This window comes from Capricornis sumatraensis, chromosome 16, assembly GCF_032405125.1.
Source record: "Capricornis sumatraensis isolate serow.1 chromosome 16, serow.2, whole genome shotgun sequence".
Taxonomy (NCBI): Eukaryota; Metazoa; Chordata; class Mammalia; order Artiodactyla; family Bovidae; genus Capricornis; species Capricornis sumatraensis.
In genome coordinates, this window is record NC_091084.1 from 6,592,468 (window position 1) to 6,619,204 (window position 26,737).

General features: G+C 38.1%; 1 protein-coding gene across 2 annotated transcripts in view; it reads left to right on the plus strand.

The window, feature by feature from the left end:
- Window positions 1–26,737, plus strand: part of PDGFD (platelet derived growth factor D) — a 280,131-nt gene that overhangs the window by 228,344 nt on the left and 25,050 nt on the right. For both annotated transcript variants that reach the window (XM_068988414.1, XM_068988415.1), the window contains exons 4-5: window positions 15,838–15,900; window positions 22,721–22,919. In XM_068988414.1, the coding sequence (XP_068844515.1) occupies window positions 15,838–15,900; window positions 22,721–22,919 (262 nt within the window). The remainder of the gene's footprint in view (window positions 1–15,837; window positions 15,901–22,720; window positions 22,920–26,737) is intronic.

Sequence of the window (26,737 nt, forward strand, 5' to 3'; positions counted from 1 at the left end):
AATTGTATTTGAGTAGAAAATGTTATCATTTTAGGGGTTTGATTATCAAAGTAAGGAATGCCTCCTGATTCTAAGATAAGCTTAGAAGATTATCAACATTCCAAATTTTTTTTTTAAACCAACAGCACTGGATTTCTGATCTTCAATTTTCTCCACTTCTCTCATCTCTCAGAATAGCCATCTACCATTTACTATTCATCCTCTAGGAATTTTATTATGTTGCTTAAGATCACTTGAATCCAGAGGAATTTTTCTCTTTTTTTTCGTATACACAAGAAAGCAATGCGTGTAAGCAGGATCAAGGGAGACATGGCTGTATTAGTAACCAGCTTCCTACGAGTTAGTGCTTTGCACTACAGTATGTCCAGAGACCCCTGCTGCAGGCTTCAGATCTGCTGATGTTGCTAACATTTGAGCTTTTGAGGGGTTGCTTTGCTCGCATGTAGGCTCCAAAATCACTGCAGATGGTGACTGCAGCCATGAAATTAAAAGACGCTTACTCCTTGGAAGAAAAGTTATGACCAACCTAGATAGCATATTCAAAAGCAGAGACATTACTTTGCCAACAAAGGTCCGTCTAGTCAAGGCTATGGTTTTTCCAGTGGTCATGTATGAATGCGAGAGTTGGACTGTGAAGAAAGCTGAGCGCCAAAGAATTGATGCTTTTGAACTGTGGTGTTGGAGAAGACTCTTGAGAGTCCCTTGGACTGCAAGGAGATCTAACCAGTCCATTCTGAAGGAGATCAGCCCTGGGATTTCTTTGGAAGGAATGATGCTAAAGCTGAAACTCCAGTACTTTGGCCACCTCATGCGAAGAGTTGACTCATTGGAAAAGACTCTGATGCTGGGAGGGATTGGGGGCAGGAGGAGAAGGGGACGACAGAGGATGAGATGGCTGGATGGCATCACGGACTCGATGGACGTGAGTCTGAATGAACTCCGGGAGTTGGTGACGGACAGGGAGGCCTGGCGTGCTGCCATTCATGGGGTCGCAAAGAGTCGGACACGACTGAGCGACTGAACTGAACTGAACTGAACTGAGGCAGAGGATGGTCAGATTGAAAACTCTCTGAGAACCATGACCTTGATGCTTTTTACATTTCTGTATCTGCCATAACTTAAGTCATGTAGTCACTAATAGTGTAAATCCACAAGTACCTGCTGAATGAATGGTTAAACGCCCTATCTCCCACCACCCCCCAGAAAACAAAGAAAGAAAATGGAAAAGAAAGAGCCACGTCTGTGATTTAAGACTCTGATTTGTCTTACTTTTTCAACCTCATTTTCTGCCTGGTACTTTGGACACACCGCAGGCTCACAGGTCCAAGATCACACCACTCTGTGCAAGCCCTTTTTCCCACCCGCCTACTCCCCTTACTGTCAGAAGCCCTGATCATCATCTGAAGGTCAACTCCAAGGCCACTTCTTCTGAGACATTTATTTCTATAGATTTTGTGTTATTCATTTATTCATTCCACAGATATTTATTAACATTCAACTGTGTAGCAGCCTTCCTGATAGGGCTTTACATGGATTGCTTCATTTGATCTTCACAGGAATCCAGCATCTATTTATTCTTTCCTTTAACCAGCATTTATTGAACACATGTTAGTTAGCAGACCCTGCTGTAAATGCTAAAGGTTGAGTAGTGAGAACATTACAAAACATCACACCTTCCAGGGTTTATATTCTAATGGAGAAATGCAAACTTGGGAAACAAGTATAGCAATAAATGAACAAGATGATGTCACCTAGTGGTAAGCCATTATGCCGCTAAAAGCTGCTGATGTGAAAGGGAGTAACAAGAGAGGGGAATTAGTATTAATCCAGGTGATATTAAATAAAGTTCCTCAAGGGCAGTTTTCCATCTTATGCAACTATGCATTATCCAGTGCCCACCATGGTGAATTACATGCTCTGGCCATTCAAAATAGAGAACTTTGAACCTAGTGACCGGTAAGGTTCCTTTTAGCTCTAAAACTGTGCTACTGAGAGTAAGAAATACATAGAAGGTTTATGTGTGCAACATGAAATCTCCCTTAAAAATATATATATATATATATATATATCTCCAGGGGATATCTCAGCTAATCCTTGGGCCTGGGCAACAAACAGCAACATAGTCTGCTCTGACTTCTTCCAATCCTGTAGAGGAGAAGCAATAGTTTATCCAACCCCTCGAGTATTTTCCCTTGACTTTGGAATGCATTGTATTTTTTTTTTTCTTTGGAAACAAAAATACCTCTGTAATTATATTTGGCTTAGATGAATGCAGCAGTGAATTCTTAAAATACACAGCATGTGATAATACCAAAGAAAGTATAGCAGGAAGCCAAGGAGAGCCAATCTGGGATTAAGACTTCGCTTGCAAAGCCTAGTGTTTTCACTCATGGAAACTGCTGATGAATATTGCTAATGTAATGACAGGCAAAAGTTAACTGGTGATAACCAAAAGTGATAAGAATTGTTAAACCCCATGAACACTAACTAATAGGCTTCAAATTGCAGACTGTCTCACCTAAATACCATTTATCCTATTCAGAATGATTTCCCCAACCAGTATGAGAAGACTTGACATTGTCTGCTCAGGAGTGATGATGAAGTTACATGGATTGAGGCACACATCTGTTCCTAGGATGGCTCCTTCACTGGCTTTAGCTGGAGTCTGGCCACAGTGTTTAGTTTTTCTCTGAGTGAAGCTTTATCAGCGTCAACAGGATGAAGTCCACAATGCGTGCTTGGCGCTCTGCTCCAAGCAGCTCAGCTAATGAACCCAGATAGTAAGCCTGCTCTCTTTAGAGATCTGAAACCTGCAAACTGCTTTGGTTAATTTCTAGTTAGGTGCAGAGTGGAAAGAGGAACTGCAAGGTCAAGAATTTGCTAATCTCAGCCTTTTTTGTAAAGTGCGATTTGAAGTAGAATGGGTGCTACATTCTGCTTCAGACTTTACTGTAATGAGTTCTCTAGTTTAACCACATAAATGAGTGTGGAAACCCCCTTACAGTCAGCTCAAGAAAAAGCATGTCCTTTGAATTAACTGTTATTTAATTACATAGTACTATGATATAAACATGTCTATTAAATATTTTATATTCAGTGTAACTTGTAGTGCCAAATGATAATTATGATGGTTTGCAGCTCTGGTGAAAGCATGCAGGCCCAATGTAAGGATGAAGATTAATATATACAGGATAAAATGTGTCACAAAAGCACAATCACCTCCTTAGGCAATATTTACATTTTAAAAAGAATGAACAGCTTTTTAAATGCTTTATGCTTATATTGCCCCCTGAATTTTTAATAAGGTGTTCCCCTTTATAAACCTATCACTCGCTGAATAGCATTTAATGAGTGATTTTTTTTTCCCTGTAGTATGACAAGCTATGTTGACTGTTGGACTTTAAATGGTATTTTCTCCCTAAAGTAAAATATTAGGAGTTTTAATTAGCAATGCAATAATTTTAGTTCAGAGAGGAAATGATTTTAGCTAAAGGATTTTGGTGGCATGGCCTTAATCTTCATAGTGTTTGTAATTACCATTTTTCCAACTTTTTTAAAAATAATATAACTAGATTTTGAGCACCATGAGGACACTCTATTTATATAATGCCATTAAAGTAAAGAGGGCCTTCCCTGGTGGTTCAAACAGTAAAGAGTCCGCCTGCAATGCAGAAGACCAGAGTTCAGTCCCTGGGTTGGGAAGATCCCCTGGAGAAAGGAACGGCAATCCACTCCAGTATTCTTGCCTAGAGAATTCCATGGATAGACGAGCCTGGCAGGCTACAGTCCATGGGGTCGCTAAGAGTCAGATAAGACTAAACGGCTAACACTTTCACTTTTCACTTTCAGAGTAGAGAGAAGTTTTGTAGTTCTTAGGGGTGTGGATTTCAGCACAGAGTCATCCAGACAAAGTGAAATGGTTTGTTGAATTTTGAGTATGACGTGTTACTTGCCCCATCAACAAAAACAAACCAAAAAACAGAGTGCTCACTATGTACCAGGAGTTGTCTAAATGAGGAGAAGAAAACATGAATAATTCAGGCCGATATTTCTCTTCTTCATTTCAAATTTGTAATTTTCCTAACGTAGCAAAGTAATTTCCTCAGCCATCCATTTTAGCTTGGTAGTGTAAATAATCTTTAAGATTAACTTACTATCCAAAACACAATCTTTAATAATATTCAGGCTAAAAAAAAATAGTATTCAGGCTACTGATGATCTAAGCCAAATATTTTTTTTGAAATGCATTTAAGAAATATATGAAAACCTATACTTAGTATAAATCAAGGGTATTTGTTTAGGTTATAAAAGGAGTCTTTATAAATGAAAAGAGGACTAGTTCAGCAGAGATGAAAGAACAGGAAGAGTCAGCCTCTGGTTCAGGTGTTTGTGAAGCCTCTTAAAACCAGGCTTGATTCCACAGGCAGGTTCCTTTTAAGCGTCTTTTCTCCCTATTTTCTCATCTCTTAAAGCTACAGAAATGATGAATGGGATGCAAGAATACTGGAGTGGGTTGCCATTTCCTCCTGCAGGGGATCTTCCCTATCCAGGGATCGAACCTGTGTCTCTTACGTCTCTGGCACTGGCAGGTGGGTTCTTTACCTCTAGCTCCACCTGGGAAGCCCCTCGTGTGTGGAAGGGTTTCCTATAATGCTGGTCACATATTCTACGTTCCAGAAAAAGCACCTGTTACTGCCAGACAATTAATCATAGAGTTTTCTTAATACTAAACAATTTTATTGTGTTTATAAGAGCTAATCACAAAATTTAAACCTGCACTAGCTTTTCAGCAACACATTGTAGAGAGACCTCTGGCAGTACTTTTCGAGATGTAAATTAAATGTTCATGTATCTTTGTATGTATCAAACACAATGAAAGCTACTACCAAGGTTGTGTTGCGCAATTTTCAATTTTCTGTTCAGCCCTTTGCTGACATGTCCTTGCTTGGCAAACAAAGGCTTTAACCACTTCTTCATTCATCCATCTCTCCTCTCCAGGATCTTCATGTTTTCCTCAACTTAATGATTGTATACAGATGATAATTGCTTGTTGTTCATCCTTTTTCTATTTGAATAGACCTTTTCTCTCTGTCTGCAAACACAGATCAGACTTTCTTTAATTCTCAAGATGACTCTCGTGACAACCTCTAAACTGATGATCTCTTTTCTGCTTGTCAGAGGAACTTTCTTCTTTGCCCATTGGACTGATGTTTGGTCAGTCAGTGCTTATCCTGTTGAGAACAGCTTCCCAGATGAAATTCCATCTGAAGAAATCAGAAACTGACAAGTATAAAAAGTTTCTTATCTTGTAAGAATAAAAATGAACTTAAAAAAAATCTTGACATTAGCATTAAGAATTCATGGATGACAGAAAACAGCAAAATTCTGTAAAGCAATTATCCTTAAGTAAAAAATAAATTAATTAAAAAATAAAAAGCTAAAAAAATACATGGATGAATCCTAGGAGTTTTAAATTAAAACATTGTACATACTTTATCATCAATAATGATAAGTGAAAAGGTGATAAAATTAATTCTTTGGCCAGTGGAAATCTGCAAGTGTGTCTTATCTACAAGGACTATTTTTTTTTTACTAAAGATATATTTGTTTTATTAAATATATAGCTTATATTTCCAATAATAGATGATTCATGCCCATGGCTTCTTATAGCTCTAAGAACATATGTTATTAAATTTCATAGGAAAATTCTCTAACTTTGAAACATGCTCTTTGATTCTTATTAATTATTGATCCTTGAACTCTTGATATCCTTATATTAAATGTTTTTGCCAATAAAAGCTTGCCTCAAGCCAAGGCTTTTCACTTAATACTTGTAAAAGAGCTGGTTTGATGATGATCACATAATGAATGATGCTTATAAAGATTTAGTTAGACCACAGAGTTTGATTGAACCTAAGAGTTTTCAATACTTGCTTCATTCTATTCCTATTGACATTAAGATATCAATGTATCATTTCCACATATGTCACTTGGATTACATGCCAAAAATCCATGTACTGGAGTATCAAGGTCTTTGTTTTAAATGATCTCACCTGTAGAGTGATCCTAAGACTCAGGGCTCCAAGTTTAGCATTATTTGCATTTCCCTCAGTGGGTCATGATGGAGAAGGTGATGGCACCCCACTCCAGTACTCTTGCCTGGAAAATCCCATGGACAGAGGAGCCTGGTAGGCTGCGGTCCATGGGGTCACGAAGAGTCGGACACGACTGAGCAACTTCCCTTTCACGTTTCACTTTCATGCATTGGAGAAGGAAATAGCAACCCACTCCAGTGTTCTTGCCTGGAGAATCCCAGGGACTGGGGAGCCTGGTGGGCTGCCGTCTATGGGGCTGCACAGAGTCGGACATGACTGAAGCGACTTAGCAGCAGCAGCAGTGGATCATGAACTGAGCAGAGTGTCATGAAATGAAGAATACACTGAAGGAATAAATGTTGTTGTATGTTTTCTCATTATGGTTTTCTGAATCATGTCAAATCCCTGTGTTTCTTTTCCATTTCAAAAGAAACACCTTGAAGCATTAGTTCAGTCAAAAAGCACAGAGGGATATTTCTTTATTTTTTGCTTGTGTGGAGTGAATATAAAACAGCAAACAGAAGAAACATTTATTTTTAATTAGGGAAATGTCTTTTAAAGCTTTTCTAAAATAAATCAGCCTTGGTAAATTAAAGGTTGTTTTGGTTGAATGCTTTTTAAAAACCCCACATAACAGCATATATTTTAAGAGATGGTGGAGTACAACCTCTGAGCAATGAACAGTTCATGGCTCATCTGCTCACGTACAGCATAATCACCTAGGATAAAAATGAACAGCCGTCCTCTGAGAGTTCCAGAAACAGGTGGTACAAATAATTATCCCAAATGTTTGGAACACTGTCGTAGCAATCAGATTCAAAAAACAAGTGTCCTAGCTCCACTATAAAGGAACAGGAGAAGGATTCTTTTGCACATCCGGTGTAGGCATTCAATGAATAAATGTGTGCAGGCTTGCCTTGGTAGAGGAACTAGTAGGTTATTTACTTATTTGCTTGTGATACACCACGTGCCCTGTGGGATGAGCTCAAGGTGACTGATGGCAAGTAAGGGTTATCTGGAGATATCTTTTCTGAAAATGGAAATTTCCATTCATATTGCAGTCTTTAAATATAGGGGATTAATATTGAAACTATTCATTACTTATAATGCTATTTTGTCCCCAGCTGTATTTGCTTTCAGCCTGTGCATAAACTGTCTGCAAATAGAGCCAGAAAAATGCCTGTCTGACCCTGAACTGATTTCATATTTCTGTGGCTGTTTTTAAACACTGCATGTTCCTGAGAAACAACAAGGTCCTATTGTATAGCATAGGGTGCTATATTCAATATCCTGTAATAAAACATAATGGAAAGGGAAATAATGAATAGAAAAGAAAAAACAACCAAAAAATGAGATAAAATAAAATGGTACTGATTGGAAAAAAAAAAAAAAAAAAAAACCCTACATATTTCTGTGACTGTTTTTAAAAACATTGAAGTTTATGTTGCATCAGCCATGTTTTAGGTGCAACCAAATATCATTCTAGAACAGCCTTTATTGTTTCATCTTTGAACAATTGTGTATTTAGTAATTTGTGAGAAACATTTCTACAAAATAGGCTTTTATTTTCCACTAGGGGATACACGGGTGATACCGTCAGTCCAGGTAAATGGAGGCACCGACCCTCCAATCCACGTTTTCTCCGCCACGGCTGCTTCTGTCCTGGTGCAGATAGTCTGTACAGGTTTCTAGCAAACTGTATTATATACAACATGCTGTTTTTTAACCTTTTGATTTATGAGTTTATATTAAGGATATTAACTGTTTATCTGTTGAATCTGCTACTGGTATATTTGCTAGTTGTCAGTATGCTTTCCATTCTGTCTTTGGTATTTTGGGGATTTATACAATGATTTGTGTATGTGAGGTGTATCAGGTTTTACATTTTCTGACTTTAGCATTCATACTTAGAAACAACTCTTCCAACACTACAATCATATAAATATCTACCCGCCTTTTATTTGGTACTTTAAGATTTTACTTTCATATACCTTTCCACCATTCTTGGCTGTAATGCTTTTCTCATCCAAACCAAACCTTACATACTAAGCTGTTTAAAAAGTGAACATCTGAGAATCATATCTATGTTATTAGAATTATTCCAAATAGTATAATGCAGAGAGAGAGGGAGTTTCATTTCAAAATGCCAAATAATGAGTTTCACTGCCAAAATATAATTAGGAACTATTTTAATGTGAGAACATGAACTGAGAGTAATTTGTTATAATTTTAATGACATAAATTAATTCTCATTAGATTAAGACAATGCAGATTAAAATGATAGATGTCATTATTTGGTGAATTGGAAAAAAAAAAGTGACTAAGAGATAGAGTAGCTTCTTGGGTTCTAGTCCTGACTTCAGTAATACTCGATTTGGGGTAATGGCCAGTTCCTTCTCTCTTTGAGCATCAGTTTTCTTATCTCCCAAGTGAGGGCACTAGACTTCCTGATGACCTCAATAAGGTACCCACAGAACCTGAGATTCCTACATGGACTAACAGAATAACAAAGCCAAAATATCAGCTTCTTTCTTCTAGGATGGAACATACCACCTTTCAGGAGCATGCACTAAAGAAATCAAGGACTAAGTTTGTCCTAACTTCTTGGAACAGTTCTCTCTCCCTAGATGAATAGGACATGGCTTTTAAAGCACTTATCTGACTTTGGTGTAACAAAGAACAGAAATGTGTTTTTGTAAGCTGGACTGTTTTAATACATTTTCAATGATTGGTCACTGTTCCATTTTAGCATGTCTTAAAGTAATGCTAAGGGCACTGCTCTGCTGAGAACACCCATAAAAAAAGGAGTTTGTCTTTAATTAGCCTGCAGTTTGGAAAAATAGCTGTCTCCCCAGGATGATATTAAAAACATGTAAGATACTTGCTCCTTGGAAGATAAGTTATGCCCAACCTAGACAGCATATTAAAAAGCAGAGACATTACTTTGCCGACAAAGGTCCATCTTGTCAAAGCTATGGTTTTTCCAGTAGTTGTGTATGGATGTGAAAGTTGGACTATAAAGAAAGCTGAGCGCCAAAGAATTGATGCTTTTGAACTGTGGTGTTGGAGAAGACACTTGAGAGTCCGTTGGACAGCAAGGAGATTAAAGCCACTCAATCCTAAAGGAAATCAGTCCTGAATATTCATGGGAAGGACCGATGCTTGAGCTGAAATGCCAATACTTTGGCCACCTGATGTGAAGAACTGACTCCTTGGAAAAGACCTTGAAGTGGGAAAGATTAAAGGCAGGAGGAGAAGGGGCTTACAGAGGATGAGATGGTTGGATGGCATCACTGACTCAATGGACATGAATTTGAGTAAACTCTGGGAGTTGGTGATGGACAGGGAGGCCTGGTGTGCTGCAGTCCATGGGGTCACAAAGAGTCGGACATGACTGAACTGAACTGAGCAAATAGAATGACACAGGCACCAACTGTTCAGAAAGGACCTTGACTATTAAACTATAGAACTTCCTCAGCTTATGGCAAGATTACATCCCAATAAACCTATTGAAAATATTACACTGAAAATGTATTTAATACATCTCATCTACCAAACATCATAGCTTATCCTAGCCTGCCTTAAACATGTTCCAGAACACACATAAACTTATGCTTGAGCAAAATCACCTAATACCAAGCCTATTCTCTAATAATAAAGTGTTTACTATCTCATGAAATTTATTGAATATTGAACGTGAAAAACAGAATAACTGTTCAGGTCCAGAATGGTTGTGGTGTATCAGTTGTTTACGCTCATGATCCTGTGCATGACTGGGAGAAAGCATCCTACCACACATTGCTAGCTAGAGAAAAGATCAAAATTCAAAATTTAAAGTGCAGTTTTTTTTACTGAATGTGTATCACTTTTGCACCATCTTACAGTCGAACCATCTTAAGAACTGTCTGTCTTGCTTACCTATACTGGGCGGCAGAGAGGGTTAGGTAGCAGCTGAACATCTTTCCTGAATATGCACTAGAGACCAGAGAAATTGAAGTGTGTACCAAAACTAGCTAAGAACTTGGGATAGAGAAGAGAGCAATCAACAAGGTCCCTGTCATTCAGTAGCATACTTTCTACTTGAGGAAAAAAGATAATCAGCAGTAAACAAATATAAAATCACTTCTGTTCATCCTAAATGCTTTGAAGAAAATTAAGCAAGATAAGTGAACAGAGCAACCAGGAGTGGAAGTATTTTAAATAGTGTTCAGAAGAGGTTCTCCAAATATTTGATACTTGAACAGAGAACTAAGACTTGGAGAAAGAGCATCCCAGCCAACAACAAATTTAGATTCAAGGGGAGAAGAAGCTTGGAGGTGTTATTTGAAAGGCTGTGAGAAGGCCAGTGTAGGAGGGGAGGGGGGTTGGTGAGAACTGTAGAACATCAAATCAGAGAAGACACCAGGAGCTGTGGTAAGCAGTGGTCAGCTTTTATGAAACCAGATTCTCTGAGTGCAATGGAAAGCTGTTGCTTCTTTTTTAAACAGAAAACAGAGTGACTTGATTTAGAGTTTAAAAAGATATCAATGAAATAGAATTGAGAACAAAGAAACAAATCAATATTTGACAGTGGAATCAAGAACACTCAATACAAGAGAGATAGTATTTTCAATAAATGGTGTTGGGAAAACTAGATACTCAAATGCAAAAGAATGAAATTAGACCCCTATTATACTACTCATATCACAAAAGATAACTAAAGATAGATTAAATACTTAAATGTAAGATCTGAAAGTACAAAACTCCTAGAAGAAAACATAGGGAAAATGCTTCTGACATTGGTGTTAGCAGTGATTTTTTTTTTATATGACACCAAAAACAAAGGCATTATAAAAATAACCAGTTAGACTGTATCAAAATAAAAAGATTCTACCCAGGAAAAGAAACAGCCAACAGAATGAAAAGGCAGCCTGCAGAATGGAAGAAAATATTTGCCTAACTACGTGTCTGATAAGCAGTTAATATAAAAAATATATGAACAACTCATACAACTCAATAGCAAAAAAGAAAAGAAAAATAATAATAATCAAATAATCTGATTTAAAATGAGAATGGGACCTGAGTCAACTTTTTTCCAAAGGGATATAAATGGTCAATAGGTACATGAAAAGATGCTTATTATCACTAGTCACCAGAAAAATGAAAATCAAAATCATGGTGAGATATTGTCTGCCACCTGATAGAATGGCTATTATTAAAAAGATAAAAGGTAACAACTGTCATTGAGGATGTGGAAAAAAGAAAGCCCTAATGCACTTTTGATGGGAATGTAAATTTGTGCAGCCAGTATGGAAAACAGTATGGAAGTTCCTGAAAATTTAAAAATAGAACTACCATATGATCCAGGAATCCCACTTCTGGATATACGTCCAAAGGAAATGAAATCTCTATACTGAAGAAATATCTGCACTCCCACAGTCATTGCATTGTTCACAATAGCCAACATAAGTGTCCATTGATAGATGAATGAATAAAGAAAATATGATATATATTTTACATTATATTTATGCATTTTTTCAATCACAATAAAGAAGGAAATCCTGCATTTCTGACAACATGGATGAACCTTGAGGACATTATCCTGTGTGAACTAAGTAATCAGACAGAAAAACGACAAAACCTATATGATCTCACTTATATGTGGAATCATTTAGACAAAAAACAAACAGAATTTATGCAGAAACAAAGTAGAATGGTGGTTGCTGGAGGCAAAAGAATTGGGGGAAATGTGAGATATTGATAACACACTTCTAGTAATAAGAGTAGTAGGTTCTGGGGAACTAATACACAGCCTGATGACTGCTGTATTATCTACTTGAAAGTTACTAAGAGAATATCTTAAATATTCTCACCACACACTCTCCTTCACACACATGCACACACACACACACACACACTTGTAATTATGTGAATGATGGATGTGTTATCCTTACTGTGGTAATTATTTCACAATATATACATATCAAATTGTCACATTATATACTTTAAACTTATACAGCATTTTATGTCAACTATTTCTCAATTAAGCTGGAAAAAAAGATAATTCCAGCTACCTTGTGTAATGCAGACTCTAAGGAAGAAGAAAGAAGCATGGAGAAAGTTAACAGGAAGTGGGAGATTTACTGGTATCTTGGATTTCGGAGATTATGATGGAAGAAATGAGAATTATCCTAGGAGTATAGACTTAGAGAGTAAAATTGCCATATTCTTTTCCATGCCATGATTCTCTTTTCAGGGAGGTTCTGTATTTTATTTTTATAAGGGATGGCATTCCCTTTTATAAGCTCATTTTAAATGTCATTCTTCTTATTTTAATTTAATACCAGAAGCATTTTGTATCAGGGTATAGACAACCAACAGGATTTCCCTGGTGGCTCAGATGGTTAAAAAAATCCACCTGCAATGAGGAAGACCTGGGTTCGACCCCTGGGTTGGAAGATCCCCTGGAGGAGGGCATGGCAACCCACTCCAGTATTCTTGCTGGAGAATCCCCAAGGACAGAGGAGGCTGTTGGGCTATATTCCATGGGGTCACAAAGAGCTGGACACAATTGAGCAACTAAGCCCACAGCCATTTAACAATGATGTGGTATTCCAGGTGATCAGCAGAGGGACTCAGCCATTTACATACAGGTATCCATTCTCCCAAATGCCGTTTATAAATAATGGCATACTTTTGAAATAACATAAAAGAAAGTTGGTTTCTTGTAAATGTCTAATATTCATATTGCTAAAAGGAGATAAATTTATTGATACATTTTATATAGGTCTTCATGAAGTGCTTTATCATTTGTTCCTATTAAAATTTCTGACTGGAATTCTGTAGCCCAAATAGTAAAGAAGATAGTCTCCAATAAATAGTGCTGGGAAAACTAGATATTTAAATGCAAAAGAATGAAATTAGATTCCTATCCTACTCTGCTTATAGAACCTCTGTGTGTGTGTGTGTGTGTGTGTGTGTGTGTGTGTGTGTGTATGTGTGTGTGTGTTTGGTCATGTCCAACTCTTTGTGGCCCCATGGACTGTAGCCCAGCAGGTTCCTCTGCCAATGGAATTTTCCAGCCAGGAATACTGGAGTAGGTTGCCGTTTCCTACTCCAGGGGCTTTTACTGACCCAGGGATCGAACCCACATCTCTTTTGTCTCCTGTATTGGCAGGTAGATTCTTTACCACTAGAGCCACTGTATAGAACCTCCAATAGAAGACTCTCCTTTTGGACTCTGTTCCATTTTCCTCTCCCAGGCATACAATTACCCATGCTAGCTGCAATGATGTGAAAAGTCACCACACAGTTTTTTACAGAGGAATGGGCTCTGATGGTCCAATCATTCCCAGAAGATGGCTGTGTAATATAGAGCACACTGTCTCTCTGAGAATTGGTCTTCTAATATTGTAATTAAAATAAAGAGATTATCCTTCATATCCTTTTAGCATTTTAGATAATCCTAAGAGTTCTTTCCACTTCCAAAATTTGAAGATGGTTCCTCTTCTGATTTCCATATGCCATTGACACAATCCAATGCTTATTTAGTTAATTACACAATGCTATATATGTCAGCCATTTTTATGCTGATAATTTCCCAGTTTTATATCTCAAGTTCAGGATTTATTTTATATCTCAAGTTCATGAGGTTTATTCTCTTATAATAAATGGCTTCCTGAACATGTCTACCTAGATGTTATATCAGTACTACAAATACTTAATGTCCAACATGCCTGATTCATTAACGTTCCCATCAACTTGCTCCTTTTTCTGTATACTCTCCTCATATTGTTTAGGTTACTCTCTCTTTGATTGTCTTCTACTATACCATTCTAGCAAATAACCACCTGCTTACTTGTCTACTTATCTGAGTCTACAATACTCAGTTCGAGTTACCTTTTTATGCAAAATTTTCCTAAGCCCACTTCCTAGGCAAGAAGAATTTCTCACCACCTGTGGTATCTTGAGTAATATCAGAGCACCTGCCTGAGTCTGTTCACCTATTTATTTGTCTACATTTTGAACTCCTTGAGAGGAATTATAGTTTCTTATTTCCTTGTGATTCTATGCTCAGCTTAAAATATATCACATTAGATGATTAACAAATACATCATGAGTGAGTAAAAATGAAAATTCTCTGATCTGAGAATGGCTCATGTCCCATTTTTTAATCTGAAATATATTCTCACACTAATAGCATCTCCAAGACAGGGAGAAGCCATTGGCTTTCTTGCTTATTTTGACTTGTTTACCAGTTTATGAAGACTCATATAAATGTTTACCTTCGTTTGTTTGCACTCATCCTTTCATGAGATATCAGTGTTCTTTCCATGTACATTCTGTCTTGCAGAGTGCAGAGACTTTTCTTTTTCCTCTCTCCCTTGCGATTGAGATTAGAATAATGATGCCCAGCCAGTTTTTAATGAATGTTCATTCCTGTACCCCGCATTTGCCTTAGTTCGCTCTGGAAAGCAACTGAAGTTTCTTATATGTAGGCATTTATATATAAACCAATTTTATCATCAGCAGTTAACAAATACACTTCCAACTCTTCAAAATGTTAATGAAATTTAGACATGATTCTTAGCTCTCGTTCAGTAAGCATACTTGGGTGAATAAGCTGTCAAATTTGAGTGGCTGAATTTTTCTCAGCATCATCTTAAAATACCTCCTACTCTCTGATCAGGCTAGAAGAAATTAACCAAAGTGATTTATTTTAACAGTGTCAAGAAATAATGTGTGACTAGTGAAAAATGATAGAGTCAGCTTTCCTTCCCATTATGTTTTTAAAACTTACGGGTACTGGAATAATTAACAGCAAATCAGAAAGAACTTTGCCTTATGAGAAAAGTTTCTTTCTCTAAGGTCACAAACTCTTTAAGACTTTGAGTCTGCTCTTCACTTTCTTTCCTTGAGTGGGTAGTGCTTTGTCACTCCCACAGCTATTTCCTTCCTCCTGCCAGTCTTCCTGACATTTCTTGATAGAGTCAGGAATAGCATTTTGTCAGTTAATTTATCTTTAAAAGGTCACAGATTATCATAGACTAGCTTGGCAGAAATGAACGTATTACAGAACATAGTTCAAACCAAGTAAACATTAACACTGATAATAATTATTATTAATCTTTATTAGGTTCTAGTTATAATTACATAATTAATGCAGTCAATCCTCAAAATGGCCCTGTAATTTAAGCATCCTATGTCAGCCTTTTACAGGGCTCAGTGGTAAAGAATACACCTGCCAGTGCAGGAGGTGTGAGCTTGATCCCTGGGTTAGGAAGATTCCCTGGAGGAGGAAATGGCAACCCACTCTAGTACTCTTGCTGGAGAATCCCCATGGACAGAGGAGCCTGGTGGGTTACAGTCCACGGGGTCACAAAGAGTCAGACATGACTGAGCATAGCATGGCACATCACAATGTAAAAGCACATTCCTTTTGCAGAGAGGAAGAGAAGGATTAGAGAGGAGAAGCCACGTGGCCAATGGATGACTGAGTTAAAATCTGAACTCCTGTCCTCACATTTTTTTCATTTCACCAGTGTTTATAAGAATATGTGAATTCAATTGTCCATGTCTTGAATGACAAGGGCTCTTGAGGAGAGGTGCTTAAGGCAGATGGTGATCTGTTCAGCAGGCGGGTAGCCTGTATTCCCGTTGTCACATAGTTGGAAGCAGATTCAGATGGCTGAGATGAAACTGTGCATGTAATGAGTTGAACAGGGGTTTGCCTGACTCGCATGAATGTTTCTTTGCCTTCTAGGAAGATTTCCAACCTGCAGCAGCCTCAGAGACCAACTGGGAGTCAGTCACAAGCTCTATCTCAGTAAGTAATTAATTTTTCTGTTGCCTGCAAAAACAACTGATGGAGTAGTAGCTAAGGTCAATCCTGGGATGACTTCAGCTTCATAAAGGATCTATGGCTTGATCCAAAGCCAGATCTCAAGCATGATGTGTTCTTCCATTTCTTTTGAGTTACAGTGGGCTATGTGCAATGCCCTTTTGCCTTCTCTTTCAGAAAGGTTTCCAGGAAATGTCAGTACCCACTGTAGGAACATGGGGGACAATGACTTAAGTATTTATGAGTTTCAAAGCAGAACATTCCAACTAAAAGACTATCCAGCCATATAAAATACATGAAACAGGTCCAAGGCCCAAGCTCAAGTGGGGAATTTTGAAATAGCTTTTTGAATATTCCAGGGGAAGCTGTTAACCTTTGCATTTTCAATGGTCTTTTCATATGTGAAAAAGCCCCAGGATTAATCACAAGATAAAACTTAAGTGCAAGCCAGACTTGTGTTCTGTGTGTCTTAGAAATAAAACATAACTCACCCTGAAACTTAAAATGGTTCGTGCTCCATTTGTTTTCCTCCAAATTTAGTCATTTCTCAGTATTCTGTCTACTTATCTACTTTGTTCAGAAAGAGCAGGTTTTGTTTTCACCAATCCTGTGGGTAGCACTTGCGTAGCAATAAACTAAAATATGGTAAATGCAGTTATTCATTATAAGATTAAGAGCATGGAGAAAACTTGGCTATGGTTCTAAAGTATGTTTGCGTGGCTGAGTCAACGTTGATTATTTTTTTCCCCCTGAAGTGATAGTCTATCTTTTGTTCTTGGGGGGAGTTTTAAACAATATCCTGAGATGCCAGGATTTCCTCATCTATAGACTCTGTGACTCTTTAATTCACCAAGTGTGGCTGCTCGACTAGAATATGACCTGCTGGAGAGCAGTGAGGCCTCTAATGGTGATTTTACAGAAACTTTGTTCATCTCTGACAGTTGGCAATGCATGCTCTGAAATTAGCTGGGTGTAGGCAATTATTGTCAGGTAGGAGACAATTCAAATAATGCTGGGGTACTGGGGAGCTAAGAGGCTAGGCAGGAGGTGTGGGCAGTTAGCGGCTGACTGACAATTTAAGATACGTGCCAGTGGCAGCTTTTCCACCAGGACCAAGAATTCTGTTCTGTCAGGAGATCCTCTGGCTGCTCAAGTATCTTATGCGTGATCGCTCAAGGTTGTCTCATCCCTCCTTGCCCCAAGGGCAGAAATTAATGAGCTTGAAGTCCCCCTCTAACTCAGGATAGCCCAGGTCCTCTGAAACAGAAGGATTGTCCCATCCATTTGGTGCGTCTGTGCAAGCTCAGCCTTATGTCTGAATCCACTGGAAACTCTTCTAGATTGAGTTCTAAGTCCAGGTTCTGCTGAGTCCTCTTGGAAGGTGAGGGAGACCTCGCTTCTTTTCTCAGCATTCTGATTTTCAAAAACCTTCTGAATCAGGGGCAAAAGCCCTTGGATCTCCCATTAACTTCTTTTTTTGTTTTTAAACCATTTATCATTTATTTATTATTATTATTATTACTTTACAATATGTAAACCATTCTTTGCTTCTGTTGAGACTGGTTTACAGTTTTCAGAACATTTTTTAAAACAAATTTTTATCATTTTAAAGTAATTCACTTAGCTTTTAGTTTGATTTTTATGAACATAGAATCTGAATGAGATCAAATTTATAGTGCCATTGAAAGAAGCACAATCAAATAGTATCTCCCTCAAAAAAATAGTTTTGAAATAATTGACTCAGAAACAAAAATGTTCTCCATTGTTGATTAGGTCACCTAGTCAGTCATAAATATTTTCTTAACCATTATTAGTGTGTTAGTCGCTCAGTCATGTCTGACTCTTTGTGGCCCCATGACTGTAGCCCATCAGGCTCCTCTGTCCATGGAATTCTCCAGGCAACAATGCTGGAGCGTGTAGCCATTCTTCTTCTCCAGTGAATCTTCCCAACCCAGGGATCAAACTCCGGTCTCCTCCATTGCAGATTCTTTACCATCTGAGCCACCAGAGAATCCCCAACCATCATTAGTATTTCAAGTCAAAACTTGAAAAGAGCAGCAAAACTCATACATAAGTTCTCTTTTACATTGTACCTATAGTTTGTATTTACTCTTCAAACTAATATTAGCAGAGCTTGGATCCCCTCCTCATCCTCAGGGACTAAGAGCACCTCCACAGCTTTCTCTTGGAGGGACATCTGAATACACCCCCTACACCTTAGGTACTGTTAAGACGAAGCCCAGGAAGCTCCTTGCCAGGAGGTCCCCAGAATCATTTAGTTAGCTTTGCTTGTGGTTGAATGGCTTGATTGATGTACCTGCTTTTGTCTCAAAAAAGAGGGAAAAATGTAATTTCAAAGCTTTCATATGGTGTCATGCACCTAACTTGGGCCAGTTAATTTTGATTTTGTGGATCTTAGACCACATTATTGTGATACAAAGCTAATTGTAAATCATGTGGTCAGTAAGAGCCAAGTAGACTGCAGACCCAGACAATACAAAGTTGAGTGGGAATTTGGACTTGTGTTACTGAATTGTAAATTTAGCTGCCTTAAGCATAGTGTACCAAGAGGGTTGTGAAAGACAGAAGTAATGTACCTTAATCAGGGTTCAGCTTCTATGAGCCATGCACACACAAACACAAACACAAACACAAATACACTCCTAGATTAAATAGCCAGACTGGTACCTTCACCAGTCTATCTCACGTCTCTCACTTTACACTCCAAACCCCATCTGCCACTTACTCCCTTTCCATATAGGGTGTATTTGCATTACAGCAAATTATACCAATAGTAGGTATTTATGCTCTTATAAAACCTCTTAACAATATTGCATAGGACAATATTACATAGGAACCTGGAATGTTAGGTCCATGAATCAAGGTAAATTGGAAGTGGTCAAACAGGAACAAAGTGAACATCAACATTTAGGAATCAGTGAACTAAAATGGACTGGAATGGGTGAATTTAACTCAGATGACCATTATATCTACTACTGTGGGCAAGAATCCCTTAGAAGAAATGGAGTAGCCCTCATAGTCAACAGGAGTCTGAAATGAAGTACTTGGATTCAATCTCAAAAATGACAGAATGACCTCTGTTGGTTTCCAAGGCAAACCATTCAATATCACGGTAATCCAAGTCTATGCCCCAAACAGTAATGCTGAAAAACCTGATGTTGAATGGTTCTATGAAGATCTACAAGACCTTCTAGAACTAACACCCAAAAAAGATGTCCTTTTCATTATAAGGGACTGCAATACAAATGTAGGTAGTCAAGAGATACCTGGAGTAACAGACAAATTTAGCCTTGGAGTAAAAACATGAAGCAGGGCAAAGGTTAATAAAGTTTTGCCAAGAGAACTCACTGATAAAATCAAGCACCATTTCCAACAACACAAGAGAAGACTCTACACATCGACATTACCAGATTGTCTATACTGAAATCAGATTGATCATATTCTTTGCAGCCAAAGATGGAGAAGCTCTATACAGTCAGCAAAAACATGACCAGGAGCTGACTGTGGCTCAGATCGTGAATTCCTTATTGCCAAATTCAGACTTAAATGAAGAAAGTAGGGAAAACCAGGATGACCTAAGTCAAATCCTTTATGATTATAAAGTAGAAGTGACAAACAGATTCAAAGGATTTGATCTGATAGACATACTGTCTGAAGAACTACGAACAGAGGTTTGTGACATTGTACAGGAGGCAGGGATCAAGACCATCCCCCAAGAAAAAGAAATGCAAAAAGACAACATAGTTGTCTGAGGAGGCCTTGCAAATAGCTGAGAAACAAAGAGAAGCTAAAGGCAAAGGAGAAAAGGAAAGATACCCACTTGAATGCAGAATTCCAAAGAAGAGCAAGGAGAAATAAGAAAGCCTTCCTTAGTGAACAATGCAAAGACATTGAGGAAAACAATAGAATGGGAAAGACTAGAGATCTCTTCAAGAAAATTAGAGATACCAAGGGAATATTTCATGCAAAGATGGGCACAATAAAGGACAGAAATAGTATGAACCTAAAAGAATCAGAAGATATTAAGAAGAGGTGGTAAGATTAAACAGAAAATTACAAAGAAGATCTTCATGACCCAGATAATCATGATGGTGTGATCCCTCACCTAGAACCAGACATCCTGGAATGTGAAGTAAGTGGGCCTTAGGAAGCATCACTACGAACAAAGCTAGAGGAGGTGATGGAATTCCAGTTGCGCTATTTCAGATCCTAAAAAGATGATGCTGTGAAAGTACCGCACTCAATATGCTAGCAAATTTGGAAAACTCAGCAGTGGCCACAGGACTGGAAAAGGTCAGTTTTCATTCCAATCCCAAAGAAAGGCAATGCCAAAGAATGTTCAAACTACCACACAATTGCACTCATCTCACATGCTAGTAAAGTAATGCTCAAAATTCTCCAAGGCAGGCTTCAGCAATATGTAAACTATGAACTTTCAAATGTTCCAGATGGATTTAGAAAAGGCAGAGGAACCAGAGATCAAATGGCCAACATCCACTGGATCATCAAAAAAGCAAAGGAGTTTCAAAATAATATCTACTTATGCTTTATTGACTATGCCAAAGCCTTTGACTGTGTGGATCACAATAAACTGTGGAAAATTCTTAACGAGATGGGAATACCAGACTACCTTATCTGCCTCCTGAGAAATCTGTATGCAGGCCAAGAAGGAACAGTTAGAACTGGACATGGAACAACAGCCTGGTTTCAAATTGGGAAAGGAGTATATCAAAGCTGTATATTGTCACCCTCCTTATTTAACTTAGATGCAGAGTACATCATGAGAAATGCTGGGCTGGATGAAGCATAAGCTAGAATCAAGATTGCCAGGAGAAATATCAGTAATCTCAGATATGCAGATGACACCACCCTTATGGCAGAAAGTGAAGAAGAACTAAAGAGCCTCCTGATGAAAGTGAAAGAGGAGAGTGAAAAAGTTGGCTTAAAACTCAACATTCAGAAAACTAAGATCATGATGTTTAGTCCCATCACTTCAATGGCAAATAGATGGGGAAACAATGAAAACAATGACAGACTTTATTTTTGGGGGCTCTAAAATCACTGCACATGATGACTGCACCCATGAGATTAAAAGACACTTGCTCCTTGGAAGAAAAGCTATGACAAACCTAGACAGCATATTAAAAAGAAGAGACATTACTTTGTCAACAAATGTCCATCTAGTCAAAGCTATAGTTTTTTGTGTAGTCATGTATGGATGTGAGAGTTAGGCTATTAAGAAAGATCAATGCCAAAGAATTGATGCTTTTGAATTGTGATGTTGGAGAAGACTCTTTAGAGTCTCTTGGACTGCAAGGAGATCCAACTAGTGCATCCTAAAGGAAATCAGTCCTGAATAGTCATTGGAAGGACTGATGGTGAAGCTGAAATAGTTGGCTACCTGATGCGAAGAACTGACTGATTGGAAAAGACCCTGATGCTGGGAAAGATTGAAGGTGGGATGAGCCAGGGTCAACAAAAGATGAAATGGTTGGATGGCCTCGCCAACTCAACGGACCTGAGTTTGAGTAAGCTCCTGAAGTTGGTGATGGACAGGGAGGCCTGGCATGCTGCAGTCCATGGGGTTGCAAAGAGTCAGACATGACTGAGCAACTGAACTAAACTGAAAACCTCTTAATTTTCCCCAAGAGTAAGTGTCATTTGGGTATCTTTGGATCTTGATTTGTTAAAAAGCATTCACCTGAAAGTCTGAAAATAATTGTGGGCCATGCTATCTGGGACTCTATAAGGCATATGCATATTATTTCTCTTTAGGAATACAGCTAAGTTTCAGAAATGTAAGTTTTCATTAATTTTTATTTTCCTATATAGATATGAGATACTTGCCCTTGGGGGATATTATTTGTTTAGCAGTTTCTTTAAAGACATTTAGAAAACATTGGAGACTATGCTTTCCATTCCCTTATTAATGGGTCATGAATTTTTACAGAGATGTTTGACTCATGGCTCATTTACCTCTAGATTGTACAAGGGTTAGTGAAGTAAGTGCTTAGAAATTTATATGGGAATATATTCCATGACAAAATGCATAATCCCTTCCAGACTTTCTATGATGTTGCATTCCCCACTTAAGGAGTATTCCTGAGAATGTTTTAATGGCAACAGGGATCCCTAGCAATTATAGCACTTAAAATGCATACACACACACACACACAAAGTGCATTTACACACATACACACCCAAATGAATCTTCCAGTCAAGGAAGCCAGTTTCATGGCTTATTATTCTTGTTGACAATAAGCTGCTTAACGTACCAAATTTTATCAAGATATTTACAGAGTAAATATAAACACTGCTCAGAGAACGTCTATTGTGCTAGGTGAGCTATAAAGAGGGGGCATTGAGGCTAAGCAAGGGAGATGAAATAGATTACTCACAGTTTGCACAGAGGATGAAAGGAGTTCAAAATTTACCTATTACCATTATTTGTTGATATGGATGTGATGATTTGGGTCTTTGAACCAAGAAATTTAATGACTTATTTTGATATTTCCATTTATCTGGTATCATTTTTAACGATTACAGTTCAGATGCTGTGTATTTTATGATCTTCCTGTTTTTGATTTGCAGTAAGGCAAATGACTGTGATTTACCAAGTAATTATTTAGGAATATGGCAAGACTATGGCATAGGGGCTTAACATGATATTTATATATGTGATGTCTTATAATCGGAAGTCTGTGTTCCTTCCATAAGGTTGTGTGACTTGTATTTCATAGCAATGCACTTTTTCTGAGTACACTGAGCTGTATGTCACTCTTAGGGGGTATCCTATCACTCTCCATCAGTAACGGACCCCACTCTCACTGCGGATGCTCTGGACAGAACGATTGCAGAATTTGATACTGTGGAAGAGCTGCTCAAGCACTTCAATCCAGAATCATGGCAAGACGATCTTGAGAATCTGTATTTGGATACCCCTCATCATCGAGGCAGATCGTATCATGACAGGAAGTCAAAAGGTAAGAAACAGATACAGTTCTTCATAAGCAGATACAAGTGCTAATAGTAACAAGTAAGAGTTTGAAATGCAATATATTTAATACAGTTAAATCAGATTATTATATATCTTTTCACAACACTTTCAAATGATATTCTGTGTTTTGCCCAAACTGTGTTGTTTGTATAGGACTAAGAAAGACTTGAGTCATTCAAAGTTTGGAGCTAGAAAAGACCTTATAAAATCAGCTGGATCAACTTTGTGCTTCTTGGCAAACAAGGTATTTTTAGTCCCACCATAAATAGTAGAGGTGACCAACGTCAGGGGAGCTGGATAACTCTTCAAAGGCTGCATGGCAATGGAGAGGAAAGGAGAATCACGGTCTCTTGCCTCCAATATCAGTGCATGTGAGTGTTTAATTAGCCCAGGACTCATTCAGTGTTCGCAGGAGAGGCTCCTGGTAAAGCAGTGGTCAAAATTCTCGAGGATTACAACTCTACTCATTCAGTGTCCTTTCCAAAAAATTTCATAAGGTCCTACCATAGGCTTGGCGTCCTTGGTAGTTCATAGGATGGAAAGGTCCCAAGAAAGAAACAAAGATGTGGGATATTTTGCACAAGTGTGAGGGCACACATTCAGTTGGAAGGTTCAGAAAAACACAGTGAAGGGATGAGAAAAGAATATTCAGCAGAGTTAAAACATCAAGAGTTAAAACCATAGTTCTTAAACTCTTAAAAAATAGGATGCTGCATCTGGGTAACATGATTTTAGGATGTGAATGTTTATTTGAATGTTTAACTCAAATTAATAGAGAAATAATTTGTAATTACCTCTTATTGAATAAAAGTATAATTTCTAGTCTGTTATGTTCTTGCTTCATTTGTTAAGATTTGTTATTATTAACATTTTCTTTGGAAGTCTTATAAGGCTGACTTGCATCACAGATGTAAAGATATTTAATGCTGTACAGCCTGTTTCTTTGTAGTAACAGAGGTCCTTCTAAAGAGAAGGGATAGGTTGCCCCCTCCAGTATTCTTGGGCTTCTCTGGCGGCTCAGATGGTAAAGAATCCACCTATAGTGTGGGAGACCTGGACTCCATCCCTGGGTTGGAAGATCCCCTGCAGAAGGGATGGATATTATGTTGAGTTAGAGGCATCTTGGTTCAAATCCTAACCCTGCCACTTACAAGTTTGGTGATTATTTTCAGCTAATCATTGATTGTTCCTGATCCTCAGTTTCCTCATTGGCAAGTATGATAATACCTACTTTCAGGAATTGTTAGAAGTTCTATCCAAAGCACCTGACACATAGTACTGCTCAAGAGATGTTAGCCAGTTGTAGTTACTGAGATTTCTGAAATGACTGCTTCACTTCCTCGATGGAGCCTTTATTGCCCCTTGTTTTCTCTCTGTGAAGCCCACCACTCCATACTTCTCAAGTTTGGAGTACTTGAGATGCTACAGCACTTACTTGCCCTACTACTGCATTGCTGTTGTATCTCTGTATTTTCTCTAAGGGGTTTCCCTGGTGACTCAGATGGTAAAAAAAATAAAATAAAAAATGAAAAAATCTGCCTGCAATGCAGACCTGGTTTGATCCCTCAGTTGGGAAGGTTCCCTGGAAAAGCAAATGGCAACTTATTCCAGTATTCTTGCCTGGAGAGAGTATTCTTGCATGGACAGAGGAGCCTGGCAGGCTACAGTCCAAAGAGTTAGATATGACTAAGAAATGTGAGATCCTAGGACCTAAGTGTTTCAACTGTGGCTGAATATAAAGTCACCTGGGAAGCTTTAACAAAATATAGGTGCCTAGTGCTGTCCCAGTCACACGGACTCAGAAACTCTGAGGGCGAGCCTGAGGCATTGATATTATTTCATGGCTCCTAGGAGATTGAGTAGATCCCCTCTGGCCTAGAGAATTCCATGAACTATAGTCCATGGGGTCACAAAGAGTCGGACACAACTGAGAGACTTTCATTTTCAGGAGATTGAGAGGGATCCTCAGAGGTACTCAGTGTTGAAGGATTGTTCATCCTCTATCTTCAGTAAATTGATATAATCTCTGACACATTGGAAAAGACCCTGATGCTGGGAAAGACTGAGAGCAGGAGAAGAAGGGGGTGACAGAGGACAAGATGGTTGGATGGCATCACTGATCAATGGACATGAGTTTGAGCAAGCTCTGGGAGATAGTTGTGAAGGACAGGGAAGCTGATGTGCTACGGTCCATGGACTTGCAAAGAGTCAGACATGACTTAATGACTGAACAGCTGTAACAACTGACACATTTTAGCTGCTCAATTGGTGTCTGTGAATTTGGAGATATTAATAATTTAGTATATTTCTAAAGTTTATAGAAGCCCACTCCATAGAGTTTGGCTTGTGCCTTTATTAAGAATGCCTTTGGTTACTGAAATAACCTTGCTAGAGTATTCAAGGCAACATTCTGCTGATTTCTGATAGAGTAAACATTTATCTCCCCTATTGGCTTAGATTCCATTTCTCAAACTCTTATTTAAAATGGCTCTAAGGCAGATCTGTACCCTTTCATTGAAGACTGGCAAGTCACCCTTGTCTACACTTGTGTAACTGTGCTGATTTAATTATCATTCCCTGATGCTGAACCACCTGCGTGTATCACAGAAGCAAAGGAAGTCGCATTTAATATTTCAGCTGCCATTGTCAGCTTTTGCAACTTAAAAATATAAATCCATGGTTTTTATCCTGATGTATAAGAAATGGGATAGTGAAAAAAAGAGTGAAAACCGAAAAATGGTTATAGATGATGGAGGTCCATTAGATGTCAAATAAAATATGAAGTCCATAGGATTTCTAAAACGTTTTCTACTACCAGGATTTGTTGCTGTTGTTTAATCCCTGAGTCATGTCTGACTCTTTGTGATCCCCTGAACTTTAGCCTTTTAGCCTACCTGGCTCCTCTGTCCATGGGATTTCCCAGGCAAGCATGCTGGAGTGGGTTGCCATTCCTTTCTCCACGGGCTCTTCCTGACCCAGGGATTGAACCTGCATCTGCTGTACTGGCAGGCTGATTCTTTACCACTGAGCCACCTGGGAAGCCCCTAAAATAATCTTTTAATGATGCTGTATAGAAACAAACTTGTCATTTGTGAATATCTATTGAGCATCCTCTTTTCTGATTTCCCCAGACTGATCAAAAGTGGAATTTTTCATGATATCAAATCTAAATTTTTCATGATATCAAAGAACAAGATTCTAAAATTGAATGTGAATATATAGATCACAAAATTTTATAAACACTAAAATAAAATACAAATACACTAAGTGAAGAACTTGTAAACTAGGAAAGAGTTAATATATTTAAATTAAAATTTATGCTTTGCTTCTCCTGTTATTTGAAGGGACATTAGGTGACAGTGAGGTTTTACTTCTCCTTAAGAAGAGACTTGAAAATGGGAAGTATGAGGATATTAAAAGTGTAGAGAGAAGAGGGAGGGAAAGGAGACGTAACACTGCCAAGTACTGAAGCCAGAATTTCAGTGCATAAGGTCCACTTTTTTTCAAATTCACAAGCAATAGATAAGAAAAAACTTGTCTGTAAAAGCTTCTGGACTGATGATATTAGGACAAGTTAATATATCCAACTTTCAGTTTCCTAGAGGGTAATGGAGAAAAGGGTAGCGTGGATAATTGAAATCTGTAAATAACTGCAGTTCCAAAACCCAATTTTGCCAATAATTTCAACCTTAAAGCTGCTCAAAGTTTTAAAATAAGCCATTTGAAATTCAAGTTGCATTTATTTCTTCTGATGAACATGCTAATAACATAGCAAATTTGCACATAATTAGGTAAAAAATTATA